The sequence below is a fragment of the Rutilus rutilus genome, assembly GCF_951802725.1.
Source record: "Rutilus rutilus genome assembly, chromosome: 15".
In the NCBI taxonomy this organism is placed as follows: Eukaryota; Metazoa; Chordata; class Actinopteri; order Cypriniformes; family Leuciscidae; genus Rutilus; species Rutilus rutilus.
Window position 1 is genome coordinate 26,097,664 of NC_140220.1, and position 23,426 is coordinate 26,121,089.

The following is a 23,426-nucleotide window of genomic DNA, read 5'->3' on the forward strand; positions in this document are numbered from 1 at the left end:
TGCTATATTACCATCCCCATTCAAGAAATTATTACACTTGAGTTGATCACCTCCTAATTTACACATCATTCCCTTCACCCAACCCTACCTGAATTCACCCAAAAATCTATATGGTTTAATTATGAACAATTATCATACAGTATTATACATGTTTGGTATCATTTGAAATGTATCAGTGTGACTGGTACAAAGGTCTCATTCTCATCCAGCTTAGAAGTAAACCAAAAAGGTAATAAGGTGTTTAGAGATATCTTGTTAACTGCTGTGGGTGTGCCCCCATGTAAATCAACTTATGTCCCTAGTAAGTCTGGGATGGTGATTAATGCAAATTGCCACTGTGAACTCATGTTTACATTTGAAAAGAGGTTTCTGCCTTGGTCTGAGAATTTAGGGAGATGCTGAAGAAGGCTCTGCGTGATTCTGTGACCGAGATCAGCCCGTGATGCTGAGAGTGGCCGAGACTCTCAGCATCATGTACTTTCTAATGTCAGGTTCGCATCTTTTCTCTTTATTTCCAGAGCATTTGATGTTTTGTATTGATTATCTTTGAACTGATTATGTAATTAGCATGATACCTTTACATGATACATTTACCTAAATTGTAAACACTTGATTTTATTCTAACTGACTCTTACATTATTTTCAGTAAAGAGATAAAAAGAATAGTCAAACATTCGTTCACATTTAATGATGCACAGATATCATTAAAACCTTTTCATTTATGGAGTCAGATTAAATAACGTGGTAATACATATTAAAAAATGTATTTCATTTAATCAAATTACTTTGCCACGAGGAAAGACAGTAACGCGCAGAGAACTTCACCCGCTGACAGGATGCCTCCATTGGGCCGATTGAGTTGGGCTTACACAGCCAATGATTTCTATTATTATCACTCTACAGTTTATAACATAGGCTGCGTCCGAAATCTTAGGCAGCTGACTTGTTGCATCGCTGCCCTATCAGACAATGACTTTGCAGGCAGCGTTTGGGGATGAAGAAACCTCACAAAACTGATTTTGGACTTCTGAGGCAACATAATGGTTTAATGATCTAAGACAAAATAGAGAGAGCTTTGGTGATAACTAATCGAATATATTTTTACTACAATTCTAATTTCTCGCTCAAAATGACATCAAAAGTGGAAAAAGTTAGTCAAAAAAACATATTTACACACAAACTGACCACCAACCGCAACTTTTTTTAGCTCAACTGTCACAGAATGGAACGCACAGTGATATGTGGGATATCAAAATGAGTGAAGGATACATCTATGCTGTCTTCAAAAATCAATCAGATGAAGTATCTCAGGAGTCAGGAAGTGAAGCTAACATTGCTATCAAACATGCCTTGATGTCTTCTTACCTTGGAATGCGTCCTCCAAAAGCAGCATTTTTAAGCTTTCTGACACAACCATAGTATACATGGGCAATAAAGCCTAACAGGTTATATAAATTATTAGGGCTCAAAGATTCAAAGTTATTTTAATATCTATCCTGTGTTTCTAGACCGTCCACCTGCTCCGGTTAATGTGTCGGTCATGCACCTGAGAGCTGATTCAGCAACCGTGTCCTGGGAGGTGCCTGAGGGTGACATCATCATTGGCTTTTCCATCTCCCAACAGGTAAATCACTTTTCAACAAAATATTACATAAAATATACCCTATCAAATATAATCTTTTAAATATGTAGAGATTGGCAGTTTGTGCTCTTTTTGTAAACAAGCAGAAGAGACATTTGTTTTTGATTGCGCAATATCCAAACAATTTTGGTCTGTCCTTGGCTCTTATATGTATTTGATAACTCTATGACCCTTCTGGTTGATGTTATGGCTAAAAGTAAAGCAGTTTTCATAGAAAGATTTCTAATATCTGCTTGATCCATCGGCTTATAGGGTGCTGAACACAGACTGTACAACACCACTCGCAAATCCCACTGGGTATACACTACCCATGCTGGTGGCTTAAGCCACATAGCTCCTTCAAGAAAATCCACCACTAGCCTATTTGCACCGATTGACACCGGCCCCATAGGATTCCATTGGGCTGACAAAAACATCTTAAGAGTGGCTGGAGAACGTCCAGCGTCCAATAAGTACTACAGAAAGTCCAACACTTTGCTGATATGGCAATCGATTGGGCTGAGAGTCCGATCTGCATACCATGCAACAAACTGTTTCCATTAATTGGCATAAGTGTGACGTGGTGAAGGGGCCCTAGCACTCATGACTGTGTTCCTTACTCCTGTTGAACATTTAGAGAGCGTCCTCTCAACCCCAGAGGCCAGACACACAGTTTCAACCTGTCCGGAGAAGGATGCGATAGTGCCCTGTCCATCTGTGAAAGCAGATCATTCCAAGCTGGCAGTGGCTGAGGTGGACCAGTTGTGAGAGTTAATAGGAGGCTGAACCAAGGCATGGATGGCCAACCGGGGGCCACTAGAATAAGTCTGTAGTGCTTCTCCTGTACAAGCCTCAGGATGGACTAGAAGAGCGGAATGGGGGGAAAGGCATAGAGAAGGAGGTCTGGTCATTCGTGGGCCAGGACATCCTGCCCTAGCAATCCTTGTTCCTCTTGTGCCGAGAACCACATCAGGCAATGTGTCGTTGCCTTGTTGGAAAAGAGGTTCATGGCTGCTGTTCTGTAAATCTTCCAGAAAGACCGGACAACCTCCTTCTGCAGACACCATTCCCCTGGTTTCGGCTCCAAACAGGTAAGTAACACACTGTTGCAGCAACTGGGAATGTGTGCTTCTCTGACTGTCAGGAAGTGTTTGTTTGCTCACAATAGAAGCAGTCTCCTCAACTGGAGACAGTGTAGGGACCTTGTGCCTCCCTGGTGGTTGATTAAAAATAACACTGTGGTATTGTCCATTGGAATGGACGAAGATGCAAAAGGCCCTGCTGCATAACCGATGAGGTCGCTGTGAGAAGGGCTGCCAGTTGTATGAAGCTGAAAAAGGGAAGCTTACAATGAACCTGGAACCTTGCTGGGCATGCACTTGGACTCCAGGTCAATGAGAGTCCCCCTCAAAGATGGCAGAAACCACCTGGTTTCTGCCATCTTTGAGGGGGACTCTCATTGACCTAGAGTCCAAGTGCATGCCCAGAAAACACACTGACTGGTGTCAGGATAGGGTGCTTTTCTGAAGGTTAACCTTCAAGTCCAAGGTTACCTTATCCACGCACTCTTCTCCAAAAGGTTTTGGACCTCCATCGATAGGGCAAGGGACTGACGAGGGTCCTGGATCACTGTAGGACAGATATGGGTGTTGCTAGGGGTCTGCGACGGAACTGTAGACAATAGCCTTTCTCAAGTGTGTCGAGAAGCTGCTTGTTGTCTGTAATACCTCTCCAGTGATGTAAGTGAGAGGTTGAAAAGTGTCCCGCCACAGACCCTAAAACACTAGCAACAGTATGGAGAGTTTGTAGGCATAGGGGGAGTTGGTGGCCTAATCCGAGAGTGGGATACCTCTCCTCTTGATGACAAGCCAAGTTGAGTATCTTGCTGCAGCAGCCTGTAAGTTTGCCCCTGTCTACACTGTTGTTAAGTTGAATGACGTAAAGGCATCCGGGGCAGCGGAGTTCATGTTCAGGGCTTCATCTGGATATACCACTAGGGAAGAAATACATGGCACTACAGGAGGCATGCTACAGAGTCCTCCTGGGCTTCGGTAATTGCTGTCAGTGTGCACGCTACTCAATTCGGCCTGGATGAGGGAGCCGAGGGAAATGCAGAGAAGACCACTTTGGTAAAGTCAAGACTGCTAGGTATCTGCAAGTCCTCCGGCCATGCAACCAGATGATGCAAGAGGTTTGAAAGGCCCAAAACAGGAGGAGGTAGGTCCAAAGTCAACCTAGCAAGGAGCATCTTGATTGTGTCCTGCAGCGAGAGCACTACTGAAGATCTAGCACATTGAAAGCCTGAGCCCTCATCACTATGAAAGCATTGAGACTGAGAATTATCCAAATGAGCATACTTTTGGACTAAAAGCCTATAAATATAACAAAACACAGAAAGGTGTCAGCAGTTAACAGGTTAATGTAACATTTCCATTTCAGGACTAGCAATATAATTACAACTTACTCTCTGTATAGTGACGAAATGCGAGGTGGGTGAACAGGTTGCTGGTATTGCCCCCTTTTCCGCTCACTGTTCATCGGCAAGTCCTGCAGACTGGGCTGATTAAGGAGTAATTTTCTCTAAATCCCAAAACCCCCCATACTGGCAAGCTTATTTTTTTTAAGTATGGGTAGAGTCTCTCCTCTGTCTTATCGGACGACCTGATTTTGCAAAGCAGTAGTATCTGCGTGCGCTGCGTCATCTGCTTTATGACAGATGGTAGCATTAAGTTGCAATACTGCCACCAACTGTACATTGGGATGTTGACCAGGTACTGGTGCTGGATTATTTACGTGTCATAATATCATATGTGATTGTGTGCTATTAATTTAAAATACTATGGTTATCGCTAATACCGGTCTATTTTCACACCCTTAATTAACAAAATATCAATATTTCATGTTTTGAATGTCATTTATTGTCAACACCGTCAATACGTATATTGCAATACGCCTATTTCACATTCAAACAATTACAAATATATCTGTCAGTCATGTTATGCAATCGGTTGTCTGCACATCTGTAATGGCTTTGCAGGTGACACTCACAGATGAATGCATTATTAATTTAGTCAAGGACTTTCATCAGACCCCCCCCCCCCCCCCACACACACACACACCTATACATACACACACACACCTAGAGGCTGCTTCAGAGCTCAAGGGCAGAGGAAAGTGCTTTGACTCTATTCACAGACTTTAAAAAGCAACCGAGGCAGAGCTAAATGCAACGTTAAGTTAGAGAGTAGAATTATAGCTGAAATGAAAGGCTGTCGTGTTTGGCTCTCAGGGATAGAAGATCCTTTAGTGCCCTAATGTGTGATTTATATTTATTAGGTGACCTCTTAGAAAACCCTTACTGTTACTTTATTGCTGACCTCTAGACAGCATGAGCTGTTTGAAATGTCAGCGAAAACCAGCCTAAAGCTCTGTAGGTGATGTTTCAGATCATGTAAATTCAACAGGAACCTTGAAAAGTTTTTGCCGTTTGAAAGAACATCTAAATCTAGGTAGTTTAGACTAGAGATGGACCTGGACTACAAAACAGCTAATCACAACCCACAGCATATAAATCCCCAATATACATACCATTTAGGAACAGTGTGCATTTACTCCTACAGTAAATTGTAACATATTTAGAGATTAGTTATAGCATGAGCAGAATCATCATGCATCATTCAATTTATTGTTAAAGGATGTAATTGGAAACATTTGTGAATGTCACAAATCGTGAAAGGGTCATTTTTTGCACAATTATGTGTGTCTGTATTTTTAATTAGGAATTGTCATAATACCAATGACCTATGAATTCGAAATAATGTTATGAATAATGAAGATGTCTAAAATATGCATTTAGTTAATGGATTTAGAAAAAACAATAAATAATAAATAAATAACACCAGTAATAACATTTCTCTACGGTCCTTCTGCCCCAATTCCAAGGAGTGCGTCTTACTCTCACATTTACTTTTCACTTCAAAATAAAAACCTTTTATAGTTATCGTTGTTGGTGTGTACGACCCTTAATTCAAATGTCAAGAACATAACCATTCAATAAATGTGTTGAGATTTAATGACATCTATGGTCAAGAAGACAATTGTATTGTTTTATTACTTATTGTTTTACCCTACCTTACCCTATAAATGCAAATTTAATTTGCTTTATTATATAACATATGCAGTACATAAATATACATAACATATACATACAGTATAACCATAACATAATTACAGCTTCTTCTGATCTATACCAATCAAGTGGTTTGACTCTTTCAGAGAATGGACGGCAAAATGCAGAGGTTTATCAGAGAGGTGAACACCACCAGCAGATCCTGTGTGCTGTGGGACCTGGAGGAGGAGATGAATTACATCATCCAGGTTCAGTCCATCGGCCTGTACGGAGAGAGTCAGGCCAGCAAACGTGTCCACTTCAGAACCCTGAAGAAAACTGACCGTTTCCCCTCAAACAGTTCAAACCAAGGTAACAGCCCACCCTCACTCCTACACCACATTAATATATCATTCTTTACACTTATTTTGATGCAGTCCATCATAGCTTGACATTTTGTGTGAAACATAAAATGTGAACAGGGCAGTAACCGTTTACATTCTCAGTGGATTCTGCCATTGTGTTAAACAGTTCTCTTTCCTACAACCCAATTAATTATTGATGAACACTTCACGCATGGATGCAGGTAGACCTGGTTACTGCCTCTCATTTTCAGCACCAATTTCTAATCAGCTCGCTGCCTCTCAGGGGGATATGCTGTATATTTGGTGCTGTGCGGCACGAGCGGTGATCCTTAATAGCAGGCCATTGAGTGGATTATTAACACCCATTTCAATGAGATGTTTTTGAGAGATTTTCTCTTCTGTATGAAATCTAGCACTGGAAAAAAGCACTGAAAACCAGATAAATCAAGCTGCCTTCAACATGATAGTAGCTATTTTTGCCAGCCATGTTGAGAACAACAAAACATCCAGATAGCTTGTGCACACCAACGCAAATGGAGCGCTCGAAATTAATCATCCGAGCATTCAGAGATGCACGTAGTTCAGAAAACATGCTCAGTATGTCATTAACGCTCTCCTGCCTTAAACTGAAAAAGCATGTTCAAAGCATTATATATATCAGAAGACTTTTTAGACATCCTGTTTGACTCTTGCTGATACAGGAAGGTGTGATTGAAGTCATTTTATTGAAAACATTCAGTTCAATTGAACTACATTTAGAATGATTTTTTAAAGCTTCCTTAATGACTGCATAGGTAAAAATGTAGTTTCTTTCATGTAGTTGCTTTTGTAGGAGTTTGGATTTAGCGTCATCTTGGCTGACAGCAGTGTACAGTAAAAAGCCAGTCTAAAATTCATCAAACTGAATCTTATCTTATAAAACTGTTTAATAAATCTTTCATGCAGTCATGATATAATTTTATCCATCGACAGACATGAAAGCATTTGTGGAAGTTGTGTATCCAGATGTCAAGCAGGTAATTAAGTAAGAGAATGCAGTTTGACATTCATTTGCACAAAATACATTTATATTGATATGTTTGTTTTGTGATAATGACTGGCTTGCTGTAAGTTATTCAGCTTGTTATACTTGCGATGTGGACATTATTTTGAGTTGAACCAGGTTATTATATTACTTTATTTATTATTATTATACTTATTTTTCTTTATTTAAATACATTTAAATTATATTTTTTATTAGAATTTTTTTCTAAAATACTTGTCACTGTACTTTTTATTCAAGTCCATTATGCTGTGATCTTCCTTTATTATTAATTGTTTGATCCTTCTTATCATATTTTTTCTCTCTCTTTTTCACAGTGTTCAGTATTGAGGGTAATAGTTTAAGAATCGGTCATAGAAAAAGTCATATTGATCTGATTATGATTTCTTACAAGTTCAAAATCTTATAAAAACACAAATGGCTCAATTTCCTCAGAATGACTTTGAAATTTCGTCCCAGCGAAAGAATTTAACAAGCATCATTCAAATACAGACATTTACATGTTATAAACCAAGGACCCAGTGATTTATTGCATGTTCAGATTAGTACAATCTTTCTCGATGCATTCATGCATCTCTTTCTGTTCCTATAATAATGAATCTCATCATGATGCAACACCAGTAAAATACATTTTACAACCCTCCCTTCTCCATCATGCAGTGCATGGATTTGAAATGAGAAGCAATAGACTTAGCAGGGAGTATTTGCCATCTGCTTACAAACAGGAAACACAATCCAATGCAGAGTGCTGCTTTTCAAAGTCAACTTGCCATAATTGCCTAAGGAATCTGACAAATATCTAAATAAATCCAAAAAGGAAAGAAGTAGTCTCCATAGAGATAATAGAAAGAGAGAAAGGAAAAGTGAGCCAAGTCATTGAGTAATGTATCTTGTTTTGTGACTTCAGACAGTTTCACCTGCATCTCTTAGGTATTTTTGGCCAATGCTTCTCATGTGCTGTCAGACTTTGCTGAAGATGATTCCCATTGGACTCAATTACTGTGATAGTTCAAAGAACTGCGTCTGTAGAAGCTGTGTCAATATCAAAGACCTGGGCCCTGCAGTTCTAACAAACAAACCTGTGCATCCTGATGAGGAAAGACCCATCACAATTACAACTAGAAAGACAATAAACATGTTCTAGCAAGCACAATGCTTTGATCAATACAGATCAGGCTCTTAAAGGGATAGTTCACCCAGAAATCTAAATTCTGTCATTTACTCAACCTCAAGTTGTTTTAAACCTGTACTGTATGACTTTCTTTCTTCTGCAGAACACAAAAGAAGATATTTTGAAGAATGATGGTAACCAAACCCTTTTACTTACCATTGACTTTTATTGTATGGACAAAAAAAAATCCTGAGACATTTCTCAAATTATTTTCTTTTATGTTCCACAGAAGAAAGTAAGTCAGGGATGGAACGAAATGAGTGTGAGGAAATGGTGAGTAAATATATAAAGTGGTGAGTAAATATCCCTTTAAAGGGATAGTTCACCCCAAAAAAAAAATTCTGTCATTATTTTTGCAAAAGAAGATATTTTGAAAAATGTCTCTGTACATTTATTCCATAAAATAGAAGTCAATTGGGTCCAACATGTTGTTTTGGACCCCATTGTCACAGTATGGAAAAAAATCTTCTTTTGTGTTCCACAGAAGAAATAAAGTCATATAGGGTTGCGTTTACATCTGACACAGATCTGAAACACAAAAATCCGTATCTGTGCAGAGACTCTTCCAATGTGGTTTTTAATCAGATACATATCCAATATCTGGACATCTGACCTATGCCTAAACACGTGCATCACGTTCCCCTTGGAATTCCAAGCCACCACAAGGCGAGGGCGACACGTTTGCCAACAAAGATATTTTTATGGCCGTATTATGAAGATAATGTTCCAGTATGCGCTCGCCGCTCACACTATTGAGGTGGAAAATTTATCAGAGATTTTTGGGCAGTAATTTTTGTGAATGTAAACAGGTGGGACTAAAAATCAGATATGGTCTAAAGATCAGATTTGTGCATTAAGACTTGCAGTGTGTAAACAGCCTATAGGGTTTGGAAAACACTAGAGTCAGTAAGTGTTGACATAATTTAAAGTGTTTTTGTGTTCTTCATCATGAGAATGTCACAGTGATACATACATGTGCAACAGCATCTTTGAACTGATCCCAGCTAGTGGAACTAATGAGCAGATGTCTTGCTTTGGTTCCTTGGACCAAAGAAGAAGCGAGGAAGCTTTATGTTGTCTGCCGTTGTAGCAGCTCCCTTTAAAGTTCTCTTAAGGACCCCCCTGTAGAGCTTTTGGAACGTAACCAGTTAGATAAACAGCACTGCGTCCCACATAATCTCTGTTGAGAGAAGTGGCAAGGTTATGTTGAAACTGCTTAATGTGTGGAGCACAGTATTCATTTTCCACACATGAGTGAAAAACCTCTACACTTATCATTATAAATATTCATGGGAATGATGAGAGGAACGTTTCGCTGTCTTCTAACCTGATTCTTTAGTGGCGGAGAATGTGAAGGGGAGCGGGCGCTCATCTCTGTACCCGTTACTTTTTTATTTTATGACAGCAGGTGTCTCAGTGTCTCAGCCGCTTTTATCCAAAAAGGATCAGCAATTGGGAAGAGTGGTGCTCTGGACCAACTCCACACAGGTTAAAAGATACTTGGGGGAGGAAATGGGCATGAATTCAATCCCTTTAACACTGGATTAATAATGAAGACAGATGGCTGGTTAGATCAGGCTGAGGTTGGATGGTGGTGGTGATTGGGATGCTGGGATACATACTTGGGGCTAAACAAAAGTAAAATGAATCACATAAGTGAAACTGTCCACTTTAAATGCAAAATTCTGCATTGAATTTTGTATGATTGTGTGTTTGTGTGTGTGTGTGTGTGTTATAATTCTTTTAAACACATACAGTATAACATTTTTAAAAGTGTCTCATTTAAATGATAAAAAAAAGAATTGTGCTTAAAGGGATAGTTCACCCAAAAATGAAAATTCTGTTAATTACTCTCATGTCATTCCAAACCCGTAAGATTTTCGTTCATCTTTGGAACACAAATGAAGAGCTTTTTAATCTGACAGCTTTCTGTCCCTCCATTGACAGCCTTGACAACGCAACTACCACTATATTTACATTTTATGTTATATGCGATTAATCGATTTGACAGCACTAAAATGTATTTATTTACACTACCATTCAAAAGTTTGGGGTCAGTAAGAATTTCTTTAAGAAATTACTACTTTTATTCAGCAAATGCAAAGTGACAGTAAATAAATTTGTAATGTTAGAAAAAAAATTGTATTTCAGATACAGTTGTGGTCAGAATTAATGGCACCCCTTGTAAATATGATCAAAAATGGCTGTAAAAAATAAATCTGCATTGTTTATCCTATTGATCTTTCATTCAAAAAATTCGCAAAAATCGAACGTTTCATTGAAGTAAAAGATTTGAAAGTGGGGGGGAAATCACATTATGAAATAAATGCTTTTCTCCAAAACACGTTGACCATAATTATTGGCTCCCTGTTAGTAAATACTTTTTGCAACCTCCTTTTGCCAAGATAACAGCTCTGAGTTTTCTCCTATAATGCATGATGAGTTTGGAGAACAGCTGACAAGAGATCAGAGACCATTCCTCCATACAGAATCTCTCCAGTTCCTTCAGATTCACAAGTTCATGTTGGTGCTTCTTCTCTTCAGTTCACCCCACTCATTTTCTATAGGGTTCAGTTTAGGGGACTGGCAGAAGCTTCATTTTGTGCTCAGTTACCCATTTTTGTGTTGATTTTGATGTTTGTTTTGGACCGTTGTCCTGATGAAAGATCCAATCACGGGCCTTTTATAAAATTTCTAGCAACGGTATTTGCTAGAATCCATACCATGTATCTGAACAAGATGTCCAGGACTTCCAACAAAAAAATAGGCCCACAACAGATCCATAAGATCCAGCAGTATATATAACCGTAGGCATGGGGTGCTTTTTATCACTGTTTGCACCAAACCCATCTGGTGGGTTTGCTGCCAAAAAGCTCTTTTTTTAGTTTCATCTGACCATAGAAATCTCTTTTGAAGTTCCAGTCGTGTCTGACAACTGAATTTGCTGGAGTTTGTTTTTGGAGGAGCGAGGAGGATTTTTCTTGAAACCCTCCCAAACAGCATGTGGGGATGTAGGGGTTGTTTGATTTATTTTTTAAGGCTTTCTGACCCCCAAGACTCAAGTAATCTCTGCAGTTCTCCATCTGTGATCCTTGGAGAGTCTTTGGCCACTCAAACTCTCCTCCTCACCGTGCATTAAGACAATATAGACACACGTTCTCTTCCTGGTAGATTCGTAACATCTCTAGTTGATTGGAACTTCTTAATTATTGCCCTGATGGTTAGATTTTTGCAAAAATTTTGAATGAAAGATCAAAAGGATAAACAATGCCATTTTTGATCATATTTACCAGGGGTGCCATTAATTCTGACCACAACTGTAAATGCTGTTTTTTAAACGTTCTATTCATCAATAAATCCTGAGAAAACTGTCTCAAGCCTTCTATGAAAATACCCCAAACGTTTAAACCATAGTGCATAGAATTTTTTTTTTTGATTCATGACCACAAGAATAAAAACTGTCCACTTTTAATTTCAGAGTTGGATCAGCGATCTGCTGTAACTGAGCATTTAGTTCTCAGTACAATCACTCACAGATGATCCTCTGTCTTCTAACAGATGACCCAACAGTCCAAGGCCTGGATAAAGCTCGACAGCTGCAGACAGGGGAGATGATCATCATTGTGGTGGTGCTTCTAATGTGGGCAGGTGAGACACTGATGTCAGCTCAAAAGAAATATGCAGAGTCTGTTCATTCTTTCATGACCGTTTATAGCTACTGAGAAAAACTATGCTTGCAAACATCACCTCATAAATGATTAAACTCCGAGAGAGATGAGTCCGAGAAAGAGAGTGCGGATCATAAGTTTTTCTCTGATTTGCTAATGGTTATTCATTTTTCACCTGAATAATTTTAACATCACTTGAATTAAATTGTACTTGAAATTTCACTATGCATGCCAGCCCTAAAAAGCCTTGCGAAACCATAATATGCATTAAACTGATAAAATATGAAATGTACTGTACTGCTTGAATTTTAAGAAGGGCACAGGAAATAGAAGCACTTCTTTTCTTACATAAGGCACTGAGCCAGTCTGCCTCACTGTCACAAAATAATTCATGCGCTCAATTGCAACTGCCACTCCAGCAAACAAGGAATGTCTTCGCACCGCTGGGCTTTGACTACTGAAAGGAATTCTGTCAGCCCCTCTCAATCCAGAGGATGCTGGATGTGTGCAACATGAAAATCAGGGGCAGCCCCTACACCCTGATTTAAAAGAGACTCCATCAACCTTTACATTTTTTTCAAGGATTTACACTTAAAGATGTTACAAATTATTTTATTTAATCTATATAAAACAGAACCTATTTAAAAATTGCCCCTCAGCTTTCGACGTCTTTAATTAATGAACATGTCAACTCCATGTACATTTTTATTTTTATTCTTTTGCTAAAGTCCACTTACAATGTTTAGATTTTCATCAACAAATTTTCATGGAACCCTGTATCTGACGCTTAGTATTTTTTATTTTATTTTTTAAGATCAGACCGAAATGGTCAATGATGTCGTTAAAATATTTTCTGTCATCAGAGCCTCAGAATGAAACTTTTCCTTTCCTTTTCCTTATTTTGCTCAATAGCTTGTTCTGGTGTTCAGGACTAATAATATCTGTCCTCCTTTCTCCTTATTTCCTCACTGTATCTGAGAGGACCAAATTCAAGTTCATCTTACAGGTGACATTGAAAAGCATTCAAAAGTTTGGTGTCAGTAAGATTTTTAAAAGAGGTATTTTATGTTCATCAATGCTGCATTTATTTTAATCACAAATCCAAAAAAATCTGTAATATTTTGAAATATTAAAATTTAAATGAATTTTTTTATATATATATTTTAAAATATAATTTATTCCTGATAACAAATAAATAAATAATAAATAAATTCATTTCAGCAGTCATTACTCCAGTCTTCAGTGTCACATAATCCTTCAGAAATATATTCTGATTTGCTGCTCAAGAAAAAAAAAATATCATGTAATAATTTATCAATGTTGAAAACAGTTGTGCTGCTTAATATTTTTGTTGAAGCTGTGATGCAACTTTTTATGATTCTTTGAATAAAGTTTAAAAGAGCAGAATTTATTTGAAATGTAAATCTTACATTAGATGTAAATGTAGTAATGTAAATGTAACGTTAATATAAATGTCTTTACTGATCAATTGAATGCAACCTTGCTGAATAAAAGTATTAATTTCTTTAAATATATATATATATATATATATATATATATATATATATATATATATATATATATATATATATACACAGTGCAATGCATAAGTTAATACACCCATGCTAAAGTTGACTAAAAAGAGGAATAAAAAATCATATTTTGGAAATTGAACTTAATGCCTTAATTAAAAAAATTAGGAAAAATCCAACCTTTAAGGACACCAATTTTCTTTGTGAATGAATAATGTATCGTAAATAAATAAATGTTCTTCCTTAAAATACATGGTGCATAAGTTAGTACACCCCTATGTTAAATTCCCATACAGGCAGGCAGATTTTTATTTTTAAAGGCCAGTTACTTCATGGATCCAGGATACTATGCACCATGTATTTTAAGGAAGAACATTTATTTATTTACGATACATTATTCATTCACAAAGAAAATTGGTGTCCTTAAAGGTTGGATTTTTCCTAATTTTCTAGTTTAATTAAGTTCAATTTCCAAAATATAATTTTTTATTCCTCTTTTTAGTCAACTTTTGCATGGGTGTATTAACTTATGCATTGCATTGTATGTATATATATATATATATATATATATATATATATATATTACACTGACCCTATGAACACTAATCTATGTCGATACATTCAGCACTTTTTTTCCACTGAGGAGGACGTTTTGAATATTTAAAGTTACTGTATGTTTTCATTTTCAAGCTATTTAATCTCAGAAGGTCAAGGAAAAGTTTAATTATGGCACTACACTGTATTTTAATGATAATTTTTCATTGAAAGCTTTAATGATACTTTAAGATTCAAAGTTGGGTTGTATACATGCTGAAAGTGCTGAACTACTTAAGAAAATGGGCCGAGACAGAGGTGAAATGGAGGTAACATGGATACAATTTTGTGATTCTTCAGTGTTTGTGTCTTAGGGTTGGATGCTTCAGTGACTCTATGAGACCTATCAGTCTGTCCTGTCTCTCCAGAGCTTTGTAGAGTTACATTAGTGTGACGACTCTGTGTCTTTTTTGTTTCTGCAGCCGTAATTGCCTTGTTTTGCCGGCAGTATGACATAATAAAGGACAACGATTCCAGCAACAGCAAAGAGAAGGCAAAACCATCCTCAGAGAGAAGCACACCAGAGCACCACAGCGGAGGTCTGCTGCGGAGCAAGGTGGGAATCTTTCTCAACTCACCGTCTTGTCTAAACCACACATCCATTTTAAAGAAACAGGAAAATCCTGTTTGTCACTTACTTACTGTATGTCATTCTACTCACCTGTTCATAATCGCATCATCTATAGGGCGCAGCCGATTGGTTCCTGCTGTATCAGTAGCCAATGAGCTCGCTGCTCAACCTTCAACTACTTGGGTAGCATTTGCCTTAGCAGTGCAGCGCACTTCAGAAACCCTCCACCTGTATAGATCTGCTACGGGTAATTCATGTATGCTTGTACAGCAGCAGCATGTCTTACTTGCTCGCAGCAGCGTGTCGTGTATGTATTGGCAGTAGCAAGTCCCGTACTCGCTCTGCAGCAGCAGCGTAGCAGATCTATTACGCCAAGACCAAACATACAACATTGTCATATCTATTACCATGTCAAACACTCCGAGAGTTGTCATGACATAAAAATGTTTCTCTTCATTGTGAAGGAAATCGCCCTTGAATAAATGTAATATTAGCCTTTAATCGAATGTGCTGTAACCGATTTTCAGATATCTCCAGTTTTAAACTGTTAATTGCAATGCAAAACAGCTACGCATTTGTGCTTTCCCCCACAATTCCCCCTGTTTTCAAAACAGATTGAGTTGAAATTACATTTCCCGATACATTTCATTAGCTCTTAATGAAAAGAGTAGCATAAGCATTCAAGCCAAGAGGACAAGGAAAAACAACCTGATCACTTTAACACCTGCGGAAAGACTAAGACAGAAAGCAGGAAAGCATTAGATTGCTATCCATCTCACTTTTCACAAAGATTGTCTGCCCAGGAACTGCCAATTGATAAAACCTCTGATTGATCAAACCTTTTTGTTATTTGTCGGATGAAACCTGCCAGCAATGAGGGATGAAATCGAACACCATGGCCTGCATTCCCTGACTCATGTTAAAGGCTTCAGGGTAGCTCTCTGTTGTACAAGTTTTGTGAGATCAACTAAGCCTATGGAGCTTTACTGTATATTTGCATAGGCAACGCTAGAATTCACTGTTTGGCTTTGATCAGTAATGCTGAGTGGTTTGCTAGAGAAAGTGTGTCAGTGTCCCAGAATCATTATTTTTGTTTATGAATAAAAAAGAATAGTCAGGCTGGGTTTCGATACAGATTTTCTAATTTAGGGATATCTCAGTCATATTGTAAAATGGGTATCTTTTTGAACTAGTACGTAAACGAACCAGCTCATAAGAATCAGACTACACTTTGCACTATGTTTTTGATTCATCTGAGTCATTAGTTCATTAATCGGACTACACTTGTTGAGTTTAGTGTTTGCATGCAGCCTTCAAGGACAATCCAACTGAAGGCCTTTTATTGTCATTTTGCAGAACAAAGTATTTTTATTTAATTTAAAACAGACTGTGATTAAATACAAACTCATAGGTTAATACAAAGGTAAAATATGATTTCTTTTACCGTAGTACTGAATATTCAACAGTGTGAAAAGCAGTGCAGGAAACATTGATACAGAAAACCTTCGAATTTGGGATATAATGAAACCAATAATTTTAAGGGCCCTTTTTTAAAGGTGCATTGCGCAAGTCTCTGAGTTTTTGCAGAACTATGCCCCCTTCTGGCGACACGCGAAACTGCAACCAGAGTTGTGCACGCGGTTATGTGGAGTTTGCGTTGGGGTTTGGGATGAACTAGAAGCCGGTCTCTTTGAATCCATCTTCTACTTTTGCAAAAGTCTCTTGAGTTGTCTTCGCTGATGCGGATAATGGCGGCGAATACACAAACCTGCCAGACATAGCCAGGTAAGCGTGAATGCGCATGACGTCACGCCCAGTCGATTCCGTCCCGAATCCCTCTTATTTATTTTACTGTACAGGATTATAGAGGCAATCGCAGTGATCATAGAAGGGCTCATTCAGCCCATCAGGCAATTGTTTAAGCATGTATGGGTTAGAAAAATGGGTATTTTTAACATGAAAAGTTGCTTAATGCACCTTTAACAATCTAAGCGTATGGTTTAAAGCGCACAGTGCAAGTGCACTTAGGGCGTGTCCAAATCCACTTTTGCTAGTTTAACGACGGGAAAAATGGCCGGGTGTGTTTTGGGCGTAACGTGCAATAAACCAATCAGAGTCTCATTAAAGTGGTCATATAATGATACATGCACTTTTACAAGTTGATTGTACTGAAATGTGTGTTGGCAGTGCCTGTACACAACCATCATAAAATGATAAAAATCCATCCAGTGTTTTTTTTTTTTATCTTCTTATATGTTTCCCCCCATCTCAAATCAAGCCGTTCAATTTTGTGACGTCACAAAATCGACGCCCCTCCCACGATTGTTGATTGACAGCAGCATTTCAAAAACAGACCCGCCCTCGTTCATGAGCGAGCTGTCAATCATAGTCCGCGCGGACCGGCGCGGTCATTGTTGACACGCTGGAGCACTGTGAGCAGAATGGCGTCTAAGCGATTGTGGTGTTCTGTTCTTGGGTGTAATAACGAACACAGCAGTCATTTTGATGTTCCTAAATCCGAACCGCTGAAGACGCAGTGGCTGAGTTTTGTTTTCGAAGGGAATATTCCCACAATCAACGTCAATGCTTTCATGTTTGCGCGAATCATTTCACACACCAGACTGCTTTACAAACGAGGGTCAGTATAAAGCTGGTTTTGCTAAGAAGCTGCTCCTGAAAAAAGGATCGGTACCAACTATTCGTGTTCCTGCTGCACCTCCAGAAGAAGAAGTGAGTGTAACGTTTTATTAACCTTTATATTAATATTTATATTAATCTTTGCAAATCGCTTGCTGCACGCTTCACGATGAATGCGGCTGTTTACACTCAGGGTACATTATGGCATGTTTTCTATATACGACATTCTCAATATAATTCATAATCCCACGTTTATAATGAACAACGCATTATGGTTATTGTGTTATTAAAACTGTGTATGCAGTACGCACAGAACAGAGGGGCGGGGTGAGCAAAGCTCATTATCATTTAAAGATACATGCACTTAAACGGCGTGCTGAAAACAGAGCTGTTTTTGACCAGGTAAAATGAGTGTTTTCTTACAATACTAATGAGAATTTTTAATTAAAGTATATTACAAACTTTTAATTTAGACCCTAAAGAATCATATTAGCTTGTACAAAAATGGCATTATATGACCCCTTTAAAAGCCAGTTGTGCTCGCGCTCGGATTTGCTATTTACATGGCGGAATTTGCAAGCGGAAAAACTTAACGGTTCTACAGAGAGGAAACTGAAGCGCGTGAGCAGACCATCTACGGGACAAAGTGTACGCGTGTTGTGGACCTGCCTATAGGTGCATATTACTAACGCGCTCTGTAAATAACAAAAAAATATTGCGGCATTGACTTTAGACCAGGTTTCAGTTGGTCAATGATGCAGTCATTTCAGTTGCCTCAAAATAGCAATGTGCCAAAAATGTGCCTGAACACACCTCGTTTTCAGACCAGCACGCCCATGGGCGCACAAATGCATTTGCTATTTAAACAACGTGGCGCAGGGCGTGAAAATGATAACTGCGTCGGGCTAAAAATAGCAATAACGTCGCGCCCGGCGCTGCATTACGCTGGCTGTATGATAGGGCCCTAAAAGTTAACTACAGAGCCCAGATTATATATGCATTTTCGTGCAGCCAGACCAATTGTGGGATTTTTAAGAATCGATTTCAGAATGGTTTAAGTTAACCCTTAAATGCATGAATGTTTCCCCAATCATTATTACATATCCGGGTCTTTAGCGACACAGATATCTAACACACGGATTGATCTCTACCTGTCGCGATAACATAAAACTCTCCTGATATTAGAGTGACAATTACAGAAGATTGAAATAAAGCATATTTTGTTACCTTTTGGAGCTTGGAAGGCTTGGAGCTTGGAAGAGTTTGAGCAGATGTTATGCATGCAACTTAATTTTAGAATCAGAGACATTTTTCGGCATAATAAGCGCTTTGGATCAAATGCCAGAGCTACTGACCTACTTCTATAATAAACCATCTCAGGAAAACCACTATGTGCCTTTGAGCTTTCATGTTCCTGCTTTTCACTTGGCACTTTCTCTGTGTTGGAAATTCAAAGTGATGAAACAAGAACTGATGCTTCACATTTCACCCGTTCCACTATGTGCCACCATTAGTCCTTATAACACATAAAAAAATCAGCCCTTTTAGACACGTGATAAAATCAATATCAGACCATGTGATGATGTCACCCCCTGCGCCAAGACCCTAATGGCCTTCATTTCGACATATTGCACTACTACAGAACAAAATTATGTTCATTCATCTCTGTGTGCATTACATCTTAGTGCTCACAGCCATATATACAATAATCTCAAGCTGCAAATACATCCAGCGGCATTCTATCCATCCAGGAAGCCATCCTGTCCCAAACGATTGTAGGCGTTGATGAACGGGCACCTCAGAGGAGAATCACTCTTCTGTTTTTTTTGTCCTCCTGTCTGTTGCAGTTCCACCAGTCTGTGCCATCGATCAACATCATTGAGGTGTGATGGGAGTTTCGTAGATGTCAGTTGCACCATCCCCCGTATCAGGATGACAGTTTATCGGCCCTTCCATCATAACAAAGTCAAGAATCCTCATGGAGCAGCACATCAGCTACGCCTCAGTATCGGCCCACCCATACGCACGTATATTAAGCAATCCACTGGGACTGTAAATATCATATTGCGTATATGACTGGATGCCTATATTGTATGATGGATGGAGAATACCCCAAACTTTCCTGCAATATATCAGATTGAATCAGGGATGTTTCCCTCTTGTATAGAAAAGGAAGGAAAGTGTATTTTTGATATGGCACTGTTGCAGTATGACAGGGTTTCTACTCTTTATTAGCTTGTGTTTGGTTTGTGCATGCATCTCTATTGAGTCTGATAGGATGTGTACAGAAGCAGGTCATTAGATTAAGCTTGTGCTCTTCTTTTTATTAGTATGTAAAACTGGTGGAATTGTGACTGAGCTGCTTATTAGAGGGAACAGACTGACGCCAAATCTCTCTGCTTGTCATCTCTTCATCCTCCTAACCAGTTTTTTTTGTATTCTAAATATGCGTATTTGCCCAGTTTTTTGCCCACTACATACTAATCTTAAAAACCTGCCAGACTGAACAATGTACGTAATTGCTAATCTCTCTGTGTTGTATACAAAACATGCTCAAAAAAACAATATCCTAACTGAATTATTGTTTGCTATTAAGAATATAATGCATGCATATATATTTTTTTTTATGCCCTTAATCTCATGTTTATTCTCTTAATTAGAGGATGTTGTTATCTTCTTTTTCTCCTTTTCAGTTTTAATAAAAGATAATGAATGACTTGATGGAAGCTTGGAAGCATTTTTTTCTTGCTTTCTTATTGACATTAGCATTTTGGGAATTTGAGAGAAGTACTATGCAGAAACCCATATATTGTTTGTTTCAACAAAAACATGCTAATGGAGTGGGATCTCATTTATTGGTACATTCAACCACCAAGCAAAGTACATTAAGAGTCATTAATATTAATAAAACATTAGGGAGTTAATCAAATGAACAATATTTTCAAAATAGAAACCCATTGTGTTGAACTACAGTATATAAAAATATTTTGTCTAATGGCAATTTTTCCATTTACTAAAATCACAAGATATGACACTTTTGTGTTTTTGAACAAATATTTTATTATACATTTAAATATCAACCAATTGTTTATGTATATATGCAAATTACCCCTTGAGCTCCATTATGGTTTCATGATGATTAAATAATAAAAATTAGTATGTGTACAAAGCCAAACATAGATTGCATAGATTTTCTTAAAGCACCAACTTTCTTACTTTACAAAATATTAATCAAATAAAACACATTATAAAGACAGTCACACATTATAGAGACAATCTACACAATATTTTAGAAACCATTTCAGATATGGTTATATACATTTTTTTTTTTTTTTTTCACTATGGTTGTTGCAATCGTTAAAGACATTGAAAGTGTCTCAGATCCTTCCACAGAAAATTAGTGATTATTTGAAATGAATAAGCAGTCAAATCAGATCAAACATTAATTATTAAACCACTGTTTCAATATGATTAACCAAAATAACTAGAACACCACTAACTGAACTAAGAACTTTAGTTACAGTATATACTGCTATCACAGCATATGTCCTATCAAATTAAATGAAACTTATCCCACTTTTAGGAGGATAGAAAATGTAAAAAACAAATATTCTGTAGTGTCGAGAAGAAATACTGCATGTTCAAAAATGCACAAAGGAGAAAAAAGCTGACAGAGCTCAAAGACGGAACGTTAAATGATGAAGAAGAGATTTCTGTGTGCATTTTAATATCACTTAAAAAGGGCAGAATGGCAGTATATTACATGTAACACTAGAGACTGATGGAACTCATCATGGGCAAAAGATTTTTCATTTCTGAGAGCCGATGTGTAATATTCTTTACTTCAGCACTTACAAAGCAATGTCAGAGCCTATAGAAATAAGATATACATTTCTGTCTTTTTATCCAGTTTCTATTTGACAGAATATGGCATTTATTTTTGCAAAATGAATGTGTGATGATTGTCTGCCCAAAGTTGAACCAAATCAGAGATGATTTTGACATAATTTGTGTGACATGACATTGTCTTGACTGGATTATAAAAAAAAAAAAAAGAATAAACAGTCTGGTCTTTAAATTAAGAGGTTGCATATATTTAAACCAATTAAAGTTAAAAATAAGTTTCACTGATGAAAAGCATCTTTGAACATAAATAATGGTAATAATAATAAATCTAACACTTATGGTTGGAAGCCCATTGTGAGAGGCTTTTAGACTGCAATATTTTGGATCCTAAAAAATAAAGAAATATGAAGTGTTTGAGGCCTTATTAAAATATTTAAAAATTCCATGATCCACCCCAGACAGTTGGCCCAGATCCGGCCCACATCTGGTACACGTGGATTCGTGGATCAGGGCCGACATTATGTTGCTTTCTGGGAAAGAAAATCATTTCTGTAATGATTGCTTGTCCCCTGACCCACAATCATATCTGAAATTCAACAGTGCTTCAAAATGTTAGTCCCGAACAGCTCTACAGTACATACTTATTTGTAAACGTTCACCTAGAGTGTATAATGCACGTCTAAAGTTCGCTAACACATGCGGATCTAGTACTGTACATCTTGTAACACTTGTCTGAGAGCGTTTCAGTGGCTTTTGTTCAGTACAAAATGTACTCGACTGAAATGAACCATGCAATCTGACTTTCGGATGAATGCCGTGGGAGTCTTGAAGAATGCTGGGCTGAAGGACAAACATCAGTTTTGTGGAATGTACATTTGGTCGCACTTTCAAGTACATGTTTGTAGTTATCGTATATTTAAATAACATAACCAAAGTATCTACAATATAGCACCAATGCGTTGAAAAGATTTACACTCTTTACATTATACAGGTAGCAAATCTACTTACACAAACGCTTGAGTACAATATAACAACATGCGGTTTCATACATGTTGTATTGTCAAGTTCTTACCCTGAACTTACAGTGTTTTAATGCAAGTACATTGGCATTCAAGAGTTATATAGCTGAATCATGCATGTCTGTGATGCTTTTTTGTGGTATTGTTTGCTGTTTTAAATGGCAGTGGTGTGAGTGAATCCATCGCTGAGGCATAAGTTGCACGTTGTGTGTTCGTGACGCTTTCTGATAGGCTGGTGAGAGTGATTTGTGTCCGTGTGTGTGTGTGTGTGTGTGTGTGTGTGTGCTCAGTCTGAGTCCTCACTGCTGAAGGACAGGAGATGATCTTCCACCGGACTCACAGCTGCATCCTCAGACACGGTTCTGCTGCGGGACGTTGCCAGTCTGATTGAGGGAACAGGAAGGGTAAAAAAAAGTTTCCTTCTTTGTTTTAATCTTTTTCTCTTTAAAATCCTAAAAGTTTATTTCAAAGATAAAATGGATTTTAAAAACTAAATTCAAAATTACACTGAAAGATCTGAAAGATGCACATGCAACAATGCTTTTATCAGGGTTCCCACAGTCATCGTAAACCTGGAAATGTCAGGGAATTTAACTTTTGATTTAAATTTTTTTTGTTTTTTTTTTGTTATACATGCTCTCAAACATTTAATCAGATACACTACTGTTCAAAAGTTTGGGGTCAGTAAGATTTTTTTAATGTTTTTTAAAGGAATCTCACCAGGCTCACCAAGGCTGCATTTATTTGATAAAAAAAACAGCAATATTGTGAAATATTTTCTATTAAAATATTTTCTATTTTAATATATTTTAAAATGTAATATAAGTATTCCTGTGATCAAAGCTGAATTTTCAGCATCATTACTCCAGTCCTCAGTGTCACATGAACCTTCAGAAATCAGTCAAATATGATGATTTGCTGCTCGAGAAACATTTTATATGATCAATGTTGAAACCAGTTCATATTTTGTGGAAACCCTGATACTTTTTTTTCAGGATTCTTTAATGAATAAAAAGTTCAAAAGAACAGCATTTATTTGAAATATAAATCTTCTCTAACATTATAAATGACTGCAACTTTTTATACTTTTGATCAATTTAATGCATCCTTGCTGAATAAAAGTCTTCATTTTATTAAAAACTTTTGAACGGTAGCGTAGATGATAATCTTCTGCAAGTAAGAAATTGTGAATTTTCACTGAATCGTTCAGACCTGATTCATTAGCGAATCAGTCTGAATCAAAAAAAAAAAA

The 23,426-nt window shown here is 37.6% G+C and overlaps 2 protein-coding genes across 5 annotated transcripts in view; one reads left to right on the forward strand and one right to left on the reverse strand.

The window, feature by feature from the left end:
• fndc4a (fibronectin type III domain containing 4a) overlaps positions 1 to 20,029 on the forward strand; it is a 28,812-nt gene extending 8,783 nt beyond the window's left edge. The window contains exons 2-6 of the mRNA XM_084432390.1: positions 1,509 to 1,624; positions 5,897 to 6,101; positions 11,866 to 11,955; positions 14,524 to 14,657; positions 19,157 to 20,029. Of these exons, the coding sequence (XP_084288516.1) occupies positions 1,509 to 1,624; positions 5,897 to 6,101; positions 11,866 to 11,955; positions 14,524 to 14,657; positions 19,157 to 19,198 (587 nt within the window). The 3' untranslated portion in view covers positions 19,199 to 20,029. The remainder of the gene's footprint in view (positions 1 to 1,508; positions 1,625 to 5,896; positions 6,102 to 11,865; positions 11,956 to 14,523; positions 14,658 to 19,156) is intronic.
• Positions 20,030 to 20,646: 617 nt separating this feature from the next.
• Positions 20,647 to 23,426, reverse strand: part of LOC311304978 (low density lipoprotein receptor adapter protein 1) — a 37,127-nt gene continuing 34,347 nt past the window's right edge. For 2 of the 4 annotated variants that reach the window (XM_084432386.1, XM_084432389.1), the window contains one exon: positions 20,647 to 22,557. In XM_084432386.1, coding sequence (XP_084288512.1) covers positions 22,461 to 22,557 — 97 coding nt within the window. In that variant the 3' untranslated portion in view covers positions 20,647 to 22,460. The remainder of the gene's footprint in view (positions 22,558 to 23,426) is intronic. The other 2 variants (XM_084432387.1, XM_084432388.1) reach the window with 2 other exon arrangements.